This window comes from Drosophila sechellia, chromosome 3L (assembly GCF_004382195.2).
Source record: "Drosophila sechellia strain sech25 chromosome 3L, ASM438219v1, whole genome shotgun sequence".
NCBI lineage: Eukaryota > Metazoa > Arthropoda > Insecta > Diptera > Drosophilidae > Drosophila > Drosophila sechellia.
Genome location: NC_045951.1, coordinates 4,633,193 through 4,645,022, shown reverse-complemented (window position 1 = coordinate 4,645,022; position 11,830 = coordinate 4,633,193). Strand labels below are relative to the sequence as shown.

At 43.2% G+C, this 11,830-nt stretch overlaps 2 protein-coding genes across 8 annotated transcripts in view; both read left to right on the top strand.

The window, feature by feature from the left end:
* Window positions 1-11,830, top strand: part of LOC6610813 (contactin-associated protein-like 2) — a 57,627-nt gene that overhangs the window by 10,058 nt on the left and 35,739 nt on the right. For all 7 annotated transcript variants that reach the window (XM_032719560.1, XM_032719559.1, XM_032719558.1 and 4 more), the window contains 5 exons: window positions 1,204-1,769; window positions 1,922-2,195; window positions 3,704-3,923; window positions 5,101-5,236; window positions 6,622-6,906. In XM_032719560.1, the coding sequence (XP_032575451.1) occupies window positions 1,247-1,769; window positions 1,922-2,195; window positions 3,704-3,923; window positions 5,101-5,236; window positions 6,622-6,906 (1,438 nt within the window). In that variant the 5' untranslated portion in view covers window positions 1,204-1,246. Of the gene's footprint in view, window positions 1-1,203; window positions 1,770-1,921; window positions 2,196-3,703; window positions 3,924-5,100; window positions 5,237-6,621; window positions 6,907-11,830 lie in introns of those variants that run through there.
* On the top strand, window positions 9,559-11,082 carry LOC116801255. The gene has a single exon (XM_032719565.1). The coding sequence runs from the start codon at window positions 9,771-9,773 to the stop codon at window positions 10,926-10,928; it is 1,158 nt and encodes a 385-aa protein (XP_032575456.1). The 5' UTR covers window positions 9,559-9,770; the 3' UTR covers window positions 10,929-11,082.

Sequence of the window (11,830 nt, the reverse complement as noted above, 5' to 3'; positions counted from 1 at the left end):
AAATGATTTTCGAAGTTTTAATGAACTTGGTCCACATCTTTTGATTTTCTTCCCGCAACCTTACACCTTTTTAGCTTTGCCACTCCTTTTTTCCGTGTTGACCCGGCATAAGACCCGTACCCAGAACCCAGAACACCCGATCCGTAAACGGACCCGTGTCTAATGCCACACCAACACTTTGAGGTTTATTAATTCGCATGAACTCCGACCGGCTGCTCGACCCTGCACTCATTTTTCATGCTGCCCGGGCAACGAAAGCCACAATTAAAAATTGCTTATGAACGGAAATGGCAGACAAAATAGGGAAAATAACTGCCTCCCGTTTAGGAGCACAGCCAACTTTCAGTCTCAACCATAATCTGAGCCATGGGAAAGCTCTCAAACTTTTCCGGGAGGGAGTGCGAAAAACTTAATTTCCTATTTCCTTTGCAGTTTCCGCTCACTTCCATATAACGTCCTTTATCCATCCATTTGGTGTAAACTGTGCGCATCATTATTTTGGAATTTTTGACACTTTTTTAGCTCGATGGTGCTAAGCTACTTGTAAATCAAGCCAAGCTCATGCGTCTTCCTCTAGCCAGTGTCTTTTATATATTGGTGTATAAGTGTGTGTGTGTGTGAATGTGTCACATTTCCGGCGGAAGTGAAAGCAGAAAACTTGGTTCGTTTTCCTCTTCGCTAAATGGCATCAAGAAATGCAGCATCGTCGCCTCAGAGGAACAGAGACATTGACTGATGATGATGAGGACGATGATGTAAATGGGATTTTAGTGCCGCACATGACAATAGTAAACTTCTTTAGCAGCCGGAATCATAAGCTGTGATGTCTCTGTTCAGATCTGCTCGGTGCTCTTGTGACATGCAAGTAAATTGCCTTCCTAAATTTATTGCGCAATTACAAGGAAATCTAATGAACAAAGCAAAGGATGAGCCGGAAAGAAGATCCAAAATAGAATGAAGCCACTTAATTCTGGCTAAGAAAAAGGAGAATTCTGTGCATTGGGAGACAAAATAAAAAATTATTTTGCCAAGAGCACACTTTTTGATGTAAACTTTTTTAATACATAAAAGCTACCAGTGTGGCTAAACTGCTCTGAAATAGTTTAATCTTTAAAGTAAATTCAAAAATTCATCAGCTTAGTTCAGCTGAAGGAAGTATTTTCAGCTCCTAAGTTAACCCTTTAAATCTGTTCTGCTTTCCAGTTCGCAAGGAAAAATAGGCCATTGCCTATCCTCCGTCCACAAAATGGCATTCCCTTATATCTGGGCACTACTGGCCCTCATCTGCTCCGCTTCAGGTCTCAGCCTACCCAACATGACCTCAACGGATGCAGTGGTTGCCGGTGGAGGCATTTTGCCAATCCTGGTTGCAGGAAATCCCGGCAATCTGGGGAGCAGCAATATGAGCCTGAGCGGCGGGGGAGGATTGGCCGGCAGCAGTCCCGGCGGACAATCGTTACCGGATACCGGAGGAGGCAACTCTGCGGGCGGCTCGCCGGCGGGTGGCAGCAGCGGTACCGGTGGCGGTGGCAGCAACAGCGGCATCAGTGGCAACAACTCGGCCATGATCCAAGGACAAAAGAGCAACCAGTACGAGAAGTGTGCGGGTCCTGGAGATCCGGGTCCCTGCAAGCAGTACATATACAAGTGGCGCTACGAGCCAACCACCAACGAGTGCACCAACTTCATTTGGGGCGGTTGTGAAGGAAATCCGCAGAACCGTTTTGGCACCGAGGCGGAGTGCCTGTTCCACTGCATCGGCGGACCACGTAAGGACATCAAAGCTTTTGCTATTTTGAATACAGTTCGATATCCTTACATTTTGAAGCCCTTACTGCAATCATATAGTTATTTCCACCGATTCATTTTCGCAGTTCTCTTAAACTTTCAATAATCTCAATTTACACCACACCCCTTGCAGACACTCTGCCACCGTTCCTGCAATCCACCACCCGTGAGCCGAGCACCACGGAAAGCTCCATGCTTCTGGGTCTGCCGTACACCCAGAGTCCGGCGCAGTCGCCGGACGGAATGGGCGGGGCAGAGGGCGGCGATGGAACAACGCCCGTGCCCATCGAACAGCGCGGACCCGAGCTGACTTTCGCGGAGACGGGCCAAGGCAAAACTTTCATTTTCGCCAAGAACAACACGTTCATCCAAATGGACGGCGACATCATACAGACATTTCAATTAAGGTGAGTGGACTGGGAGTGCAGTTGGGTAAGCTGACCACCTGGCAGGTGGCAGCTTCAGGTCCTTTGCATGCCACTTCGCTGCAACGGTCGCGTCATTTGGCGGATTGTTGGCCTTTTGGATGAAAAGCGCTTGATTCGCTTAACCCCAGAAAGCGCATGGGATTATTTTTAAGAGCAATTCAATTTCAGTAGTTTTCTACAGAGTGGCATTATTGGATTTTCAAAAACTGCTCAAAGTAATCTGCCGTATTTGTTTTAATAATCACATTTCCAGAATAGATAACCAACTCGCCCATTTTCGTAGCAGATTATTGATCCTGAAAATTGCACAAGCACAAATGCTTTCCATGTTTGTGCTGTAATTGCTTGACTTCAATTAACTACATAAATTTTATAAATTTAAGTGGGAATAATAGCAAATATTTAATCTGACAGCCAAAGTTATTAGGTCCAAAAAAATGCTTAAGCCGTTTATAAAATACGTCCATACTTATGGGGTTAATGGCGAGTGCTGTGCAGCAGAGCAATTAGCCAAACTGACGTTGCTTTAAAAGTTTGAAAATTGATTTTCTCTCAACAATTTTCTTCGGGGACTGCAGTCTTATCGGCAGCTTACACAAAACAATCAAAGGGCAGGCAGAAACAAAAAAGCGTCCCAGGAACCAGGTCAAAAGTTAATTTTCTGCTCAATGGCCAGAACCTTTCGACTCATGTTGTGCCATCTAAATGGTTCCAAACGACTTCTGGCCGAGATCTTTGGGGTATTTAAATTTAAAATTCAATTTGGTTAGAAACATTTGACATTTGCATATTAAATTAAGAGAAAAGAAATATTATTTAAATTCCGACTTTGTGCACATGCTGCACAAACATGTAGACAGTCAGGCAAATAAAATTAAACATAACTTTGCCAAATAGAACTTTTACTTGTTATCCTTGTTGCCGCTGGCCAGTAGCTCCTACTGCGTACATACTTGGCCAACTTGGCAATTTGTGCTGTAGTTTTAATTGTAACTCATGTGGCTGCCGACAGCAGGAGCAGCACAAACAACAGCACCGGCAACAGTAGTCAAGAGCAAAGAACAAATAAATTTAAAACTCTGTCAGGCAAACACATACATAGAAGTCCGGCCAACCTGGCTATTTTCTGGCCATACTCTAGTTCGTCTTAGAAATATCAAATATCATAATTCATTAAGCCAAAAAGAGATGTTAGGAGATGCTGCTAATCAAGTTCGGAAAAGAAACTAGGTTGATTCAAATCATTTATACAGGTGTCTTAAATCGTGGACTTTGTACAGAATAGTTTATTTTTTCCAGCATATATTCATTTAATTGCTAAATCAAATGAAAACATCAAACAGCAAGTATTAGGTTTTCAAACAGCTCATATTTGGAATGCTCTTAGAATAAACCAAATTCTCAAAAAGAGCTACTTTTTGCAGCCCACATCTGCTGCAACTCAAATGCTAATTCACTAGCCGCTCTGCGTCTTTCTGTCTTTGCAGACTTTGCCGTGAGATTTCATTTCAATTCCGCACCCGACTGCCGCACGGCCTGCTCGTCTATCACAACGTTAAGAATCCGGATCGCATTATTTTGGACCCCTATGCACTCTACGTGATTGTGGAGAAGGGCCAGCTGAAGGTGGTCCATGTCTTTGGCAAGCATTCAACGAGTGTCACTGTGGGCGAGAGTCTAAATCGAGATGAATGGCACAGTGTGATGGTGAGTGTGTAGCATTGCATATACCCGAAATGGGAAACGGGGTCAAGTCTGGGCGAGAACACTCAAAAGAAACCCGGTCGAATGCTGTAATGCTGTAATCCAGCGGGGCTATCAGACTTCCGGTGGACATGATTCCTCTGGAGGGCTCCTCAGCCCACCAGGGTAATGGCCCTTCGGTTAACATCTGGCGTTTTGGCCAACATTAGCATGGCCATGCGTTCAGCAAGCAATTAGCAAGATTGCAATGCGGAATGTGTGCTGCCGGTGCATGTGTGCAAAACGCTTTATCAAACTTTTATAACAAAGCGAGCAAGTTGATTTATGTGCGTTCAACTTTGTTAACTCACCTCGGACACGGGCTTGGTCCAGTGGTTGCATGTTGCTGCTCGGTTGTTGCATGATGCTGCTTCTGCTGCTGCTGCACCACCTGCTTTTCCACGCATATAGCTAACCGCAATCCCTCAAGCATCGTCGGCATCATCATCATCAATAACAGGAATAGAAACTAGTGAAAAACCAGTAGCAGCGCCCAGTTTAGTTCATGTTTTCATATTTAAAACAAGCAGATCCTCTACTAATCACACCCTCATCACAAATGTTATAAAGTACACAAGGAGAAGTAGAAACTATTTTCTGAACATTTTTGGAATTAAACTTCCGTGTAAACTTTTCCATAACAAATGAGTGCTTACCAGCTAGCTAACTAGTAGTAATCAACTTAGTTTGTTTCTGTTTTAAAAATTACTGTAGAATAAAGTTGCAAATTAGATGCACATTGGAAATTTCGTTGGATACTGCCATTTCGCCTTTTTTTCTCAGTGCACTCACATACACAAATGCAGACACATGCAGCACTCATAAATAACACGCAAATTCCTAATGAATTTCAGCTGATCCCAGCTATGAGTTTGTGCGCGCAGCAGTTGCAATTCATTTTCGTAGATTTTTACCCATGCTGCAGCAGCGGCAGCGGCAGCAACAAATAGCAACAAAAGCGGTAGCAGCAACAATTTATCGCTTGCCGCTTGGCCAAAACTTGCAACTTCAACTCGGGGCCAAAACGCATAAATTCATAAATTTTTATCATTTGTCTGTGTGTGAATGCCACGCCCCCAATGGCTGGCTGGTTTATTGGTTTTACGCTCCTAACCGATCCCTCGCTGTCTGTTTTGCACAGGTGCGCATCGATGTCCATGGCGCAAGATTAATTGCACGCGTCGACAATAGTCAGGAGGAGGTCTATCTGAAAGGACTGAATCACGAGTACAACTACGGCGTCTCCACGAATCTGCCATCGGTGGTCCTGGTCGGAGGTGAGTGCCCAAATCAATTGTGTATGCCTTCCCGTTCCCAATCCCGCTCCATTGAAAATCCAGTCCAAAATGCACATCCAACACACGCCACCGATGCCCCACAATCAATCATATTAAAGGCAACGCCTGAATGTATGCAATGATTTTCGTACGCGAAATTCGCACATAAACCATCGCATCAACGTGGAACATAGAAAGTTTAGTTTGGGCTTATATATATATATATATATATGTATGTGGGATAGAATAGCATACAGGAGAGCCGGCGAAAATCGAAAAATGTGCAAATTGAAAATCGAATTTGCAGTTTGGCGGTGACGACGCACACTCTCACGCAATACACAGAAAACTCTTTAAATCAGATTTATTGAATTAAAAAACAGCAGAAAAACTTCAAAAGATTAGCTGGATCTCAAATGAATATGGCTTTTAGTTTCATACCATTGAATACTTCAAAAATATATGATATATTTAATCATCATAAAATGGTAGTATAATGTAATAATATTCACAGGAATAGGGCAAATTTGAAAGTTTTCTTCGAGTGAATGAGTTCAAAAAGTCGAGTGACTGAACCTATAAACCCAACTTGCTCATTCCCCATTGAATTGTAAGTGTTCGTATGTATGACTTTGAAAGCTGCTTTGCTGCGTTTTTGGAAAATTTAATTATTTCACGTTGCGAAAACCAGAGGCCATGGAAAAGGGTTTTCCTAGCAGGTCGACAGAATGGGCCATTGATTGCACTCTGATGATGTTGGTCTAGTTTTTCACAGCCAGCTCCCGCTGAGCGGGCTATTGGATCGAATGAAGCTAGCACATATTTAGAATGTAAAACTGCATAATTTTTTGTTTGTTAGCAGACATGATTTTTATGTGGTTCCGTTACAAAGAAAAGCCAGAAAATGTGAAAATGAAATGGAAAGCACGATATGAATTTTATTTAACACTAACTGTGAATGAGCAATAACGTTCTTTTCCATTGAATTAAAAATATAAGATGTGACGATTTAAGCTGAAAATTAAATAATAATAATATTTTTAAACAAAACTGTTCTGTATGGAACATCTTCCGCCTTCGTCAGCTTGTATTTATTTAGACCGCACTTTGCCGATCCGAAAACTGGGTCGAGATAACTTTTTTAATTAAGCAATATTTAAATCTGCGGCAGCAGCAGCGAACAAAAATCCCATCAAAACTTTCAACAGTAAACAACGAAATTATGCCATCCGACATGGTCACTCCGCCCACCGAAAGCACCCGCACAGATATAGCCAAAATCCATTGCCAAATACCCAGTATGTTAATTAATATGTGGCATCCCAGCCAAGACCAAACAACTGACTGCTCCAGATATCCCATCTCCCTGTTGCCCCATTTCGCAGGCCTTTCCTCGGAGGAGAAGCTGCACGGCGTGAAATACATTACTGAGTCCTTTGTGGGCTGCATCCGCAATGTGGTTCTGAGCTCCGGCAAGGCCGCCTCCGACCTGCTGCCCATCGCCCCCCTGGTGGCCACCAAGCACGAGAACGTCAACGAGGGATGCTCGGACATGTGCGAGTCCCGGCACAACCTCTGCTTCGTGGGATCGCGCTGCATCAACCACTACGGAGGAATCTCCTGCGACTGCTTTGGCACCCACTACGAGGGCGAGCACTGCGACATTTACAGTGAGTACTTATCACAGAAAATATATATTAGTAATAAATCAGTATTTTTCTAATACATAGAAAATAAATATATGCCAAATCTATACATACACATTTTAATATTAGTCATTATTTTATGTTGGTTAGTTGTTGAAAATATGCTAATTAAACATCTCTCTAAACATCTATAACGCCAAATGATGTCCGAATATGTATTGCATTTCAAGTATCTAACTGCCACTTTCTGTTTTTTGCGAGTGTCATTCACATCCATCCAACTCTGTCCAAATCCCAATATATCTCTGTATCTGGACATGACCCTAGGGGCGCCATTTTGTTTTAATTATAAACTATGTTTGTTTGCCAGTGGTTAGCCACTGGCAGTGCCCTCCCCCTTTTCGGTCGCTACAGTTTTAAACACGCTAATGACCTGACCATAAATTATGCAAAATAGTGTTTGACTTTTTGACTGCCGGCCAGCTTGGACCACACCAGCGCAAAATGTGCGCAAAATTAGTTTGTTAAGCTCGATATATATATATGCCCCACACCCTTCAGCAACATCCGACATTTAGTTAATGACATAAAGCCAATTCCAGGCCCCCATAATCTCAATTAAGTCACGCGAGGCCATTATATAGGCAAGCCCATTAAAAATTGAGCAGCTCGTTTATGTTTTTTGACATCGCACAATTTTCCGGGACTTTCCAAGCACTAGCTTTGCATTCCAGCACGAAAATGGGAGTTGGTATTTTGGGCTCTCATGGGAAACGGATTTACCCTTACTTACTTTACGCTTATTTTGAGAATATTTAATGTGTTGGTTGAATACTTAATAATACGATGGAATTGGGTTTTCGAATTTCAATTTTTAATCTTGTCATTTTAATTAACTATATTATATGTATTTTAAAATTGGTTGCTTTATAACATTCCACTTTGAAATCCCTCCAAAGTTTTAATACTTCTAAATCTAGCTAGCTAGCTCAACTAAACCCAAGTTAGGGCATCTCAACATGCATTCTTCAGATTTAGCCACCCTTGCATTTCAAATGTTTGCTAAAAATTTGCATGCAAATGATGACCAACACATGGCAGCGATGGAAAAAGGAAAAATCCAAAATAAAATCCTGACTTCGCGGGTGGCAGTGGAATTAAGCGGAGTCCGGGGATATGTGTTTTTTGGGGAATGTGAGGTGGCGTATTGATGCAACGGACAACTGCAAATTGCAAAATGAACAAAAAAAAAAAGAAAAACGCTAACGGTTGTCCGTTGCGTTGGCCATTTTGGAAAATTCGGCGTGCCCTCTATCTGGGCATTTCCCTCTCTCTATCTGTCTAAATGGCGTCTGTCAAGGACATCGAGCGACCGCCGTGACGTGCGAGTTTGTCAAGCATTTACAGCGCCTGCTGCTGCTGCTGCTCCTGCTGCCGCTGCAACTGATCACAATTACGTAACTAGCGCCGGCAAGCAAATTACACAGATGTACCTCACACACAACCACCGCTCCACGCCCACCGCTGGTTTGCCGGTCGCATGTTGAACTGCTCCTGGAACGGAAACAGTGTCAGGCCATTAAAACCTCGCACATATCGCACAGTACAGCTGTAATGCAGTGAGAAAAAAGATAATAAATTATGGAAATTAATACATTTCTTAAGTAAGATGCCAGATTGGATGCACCTTTCTTTCATATTAAAAAAATATTGAAACAATTCCCCGCTGAAGTGTATCTTCAAAGCGCCAGCCGCAATCTTTTTCCTCAGTGCACGAAAATGGTGAAAATACAAATTCGTACAGGGTATAAGGGAAACGAGACACAATCAAACGCAGACGCTTTTGTAATGCAATAACTAAAATGACAACTGCCAGTACAAGGACGAGCCTGTTCATGTGGATTTCACCCTGAACCCAGTCCAGCACCGGAAAAACCCCTGCTCTTCCCAAGCGCACTCATTCCGATTTTTGCAATTTTCCATGCTAAAAGTGTCAACGAAATGCGCTCAGTTGGGGAAATCATTAGCCCCCGAAAAACCAGCCATCAACATTTCTGAAAGAGACTACAAGATTTTTCGCCTTCTTCCGGCATAAACGAATTGAAATGCCAGCAAACAGGACAGATTGAGGGTGGGCCATGGCAGCATGTCCTGCAATGTCCTGTGATATGATGACTCCGAGCTTAGTTCAACTCTCCACTTTGGTCGACAGTTGTCAGCTCAACTGGCATTCATAATGCAGCCGGCAGAGATGCATTCTTCTGGCCCATTTCGAGCTAAAATTGCTGGGAAAGCACTTATTAGAAAATAGTTTTAAATTGGATGAGTTGCGAAACAGCAGCTTGGCAGAGCTTCCAGTAATTCAATTTCAATTGAAATTATTTTTAAAAATTGATATACATGCTTAAATTAAATTTGTGAACATCCATTTATTTTTAAACGTGTTAATTTTGTGGCTGGTTCCCCTCTACGGCACACAAAATACAAAACAGTGGATTGTGGTCTCATTTGTCCAAAAAAGTATGTCACGCCTTTAATTAGTGCCATGGCTTTAATAAATAATTCGTTTGTATATCGCATTATCAAAAACCAATACATCAGTATTTGATTTTTGTTGTTATTTTCGCATCAGATTTGAAATAAGAGATTATGTTCAGCCAAATTAAATAGATTCAACTGAAATATCCCGACAGCTAAATTTGTCCCAACTAAGCCAGCTGTTCGTTAATAAGTCACACTCGATAAACCCAAGCAATTTGGTGTCCGTGTTTTAGTTTGCTAAACCCAAACACAAACACATCGCCACAAATTGCTAAGTCCACAAATTTGCAAGTTAATCTTGAGCGGAAAGTGTCAATACGGTGTACAGTAAGCCCCATTGAAGCAAAATGAATAACCGTGGAGTTGGCTTCTCGGAGTTTTTCGTAAAAACCCCAACCAGTCGCTCCATTCAATTGCGTGCCAAAAAAGTGGCCAAGGAACTGGTAATGCACAATAAGGATGTGCGGGCGAAGGTATTGAATGACAAAGTGTTTACCTATGCGCGATTCCGAAAGATAATGAAATCTGCTGGCAATGTGACGGATCTGAATCCGATCACCTATAAAAGCATGATTGAAATACGACAATCGCAGATCGATCACCGACGCCTCAAGAGCATCAAATCAGCTGGGGATTCGCTCGGATATCATGCTCGACTTCTCAATCGCAGCCAGTTAGCTGGCGAATTTACCCAAAAGCAGGAGATTTTCCGACAGAACATGGAACTCCTTGGACGGATTAACAAGACCAATCGACTAAAGGGAGGTGTGGATAGCTTCAATCGCCATTTTCCCGCCCTTCAGTCGAATCGGAACAAGATCCGTGAGCTGGCAGACCGCTTGAGCCAGGAGAACAGGCAGCTCGGGTGTCGCCTCTCGCAAGTGAAGTCCAAGGTGGATTCACACAATCCTTGGGTGCCACCCGTCAAGCCACTCGAGCAAAAGGCCTCCGATGAGACGGTCAGTACTTTCTTGCCATATATGCCATCGCCCCGCTTGGGCAAACGTAGTGCCCAAATCCTGCTACGACCCATTATATATTTCGATATGGCGGTGCGGGAGAATAACCAGTTTCTGGGCAGATTACTCCTGCAACTGTACACGGAACTGAGTCCGGAAGTGGTGCTGGAGTTTGTGCGAATGGCCACCCACAACGATGTAGGATCCCATCGGTTTGTGCGAATATTCACCAATCTCTGGATGGAGGCCGAGCTGGTACCGGACAACTATGATTCCCTGCGTAATCACCACAGTGTAAAGTACTCCTTTCTGGATCCCAGCAAGATTACCGGGGTGCTATCATACCCATGGGACTATCGCCGTCACTTTCCCCAAGGACTTCTCAGCTATACCATCAGCTTTAAGCAATCGGTGATTCCGTGGCAGCGGGTCATCTTTGGACGGGTGTGCGGCGGCCTGAGGGTGCTCCAAAATTGCCACGAATTCGGCACCAAAAATGGCAAGACCAAGAAAACCGTGATTGTCACGCGGTGTGGCCTGCTCTAATGGGAGCCCACATATCGTCCGCCTCATTATGCACCTGCATTAACATAAGTCCAACGAACGGAGGCAAACTGACTAAACTGTAGCACATCTTTGTGGCCCAATGCAGCAGAATGTTGTTTTCTCCCACAGAATGCAAATAAAATTATGAAGTACACTGGGTTTTGCATGGGTTCCGTGGCACTGAAAACAAAATTTCATATTATTTCGGCTTAAGAGAAATAATAGTCATAAGCTTCAATGTAGTTGTATAAAGTAGGTTCGCAGTCATTTTGTATAAATGTAATTCCACACTTTGATAATTTAGTTTCGGGATCTTTTCTCAGTGTAGTGGTTGTGGGCTTGCATAGGTTGTGATGCGTTATCGGCTGGGCGCGGCCCACGTGTGTCATGTCAGATAAGCGGCCAAAACGCGGCTGCTGTCACGGCACCACCCACAGCACCCAGTCCAGCCATCGTGGCCAACCACCACCACCCACTGCACCACCAGCGGCCACAAAAAAATGCATGAAAATGGCGCGTTACACGATTTGCACATTTGGTCCACGGACAGGACAAGGGGCCAGGATCTGGATCGAGAGTGGGAAAAACAGGAACATCCGGCGAATGCCTAAAGGCGCCCATAGAGCAAACAATATAATCTGCGTGTTTCTCTGCATTCTCTTATTTTTTGTTTCTGTGTGCAGCGGGCAGATAATGTACAAGTGGCAAGGGAGTAAAAAAAGAAAACAATCTTTAAAGTTTAAAGTACTTTGGCGGATAATTCGCATTTCGAAATAAATATACAAAATACGCCAACTAATTTTATAGCATCTAAAAAGTTAACAGGTGCTTAAAGCGAATGCTTTTTTCTAGCATTGTTATGAGTATCCGGTAAACATTTTCAGTTTCAATTGTGGATGACG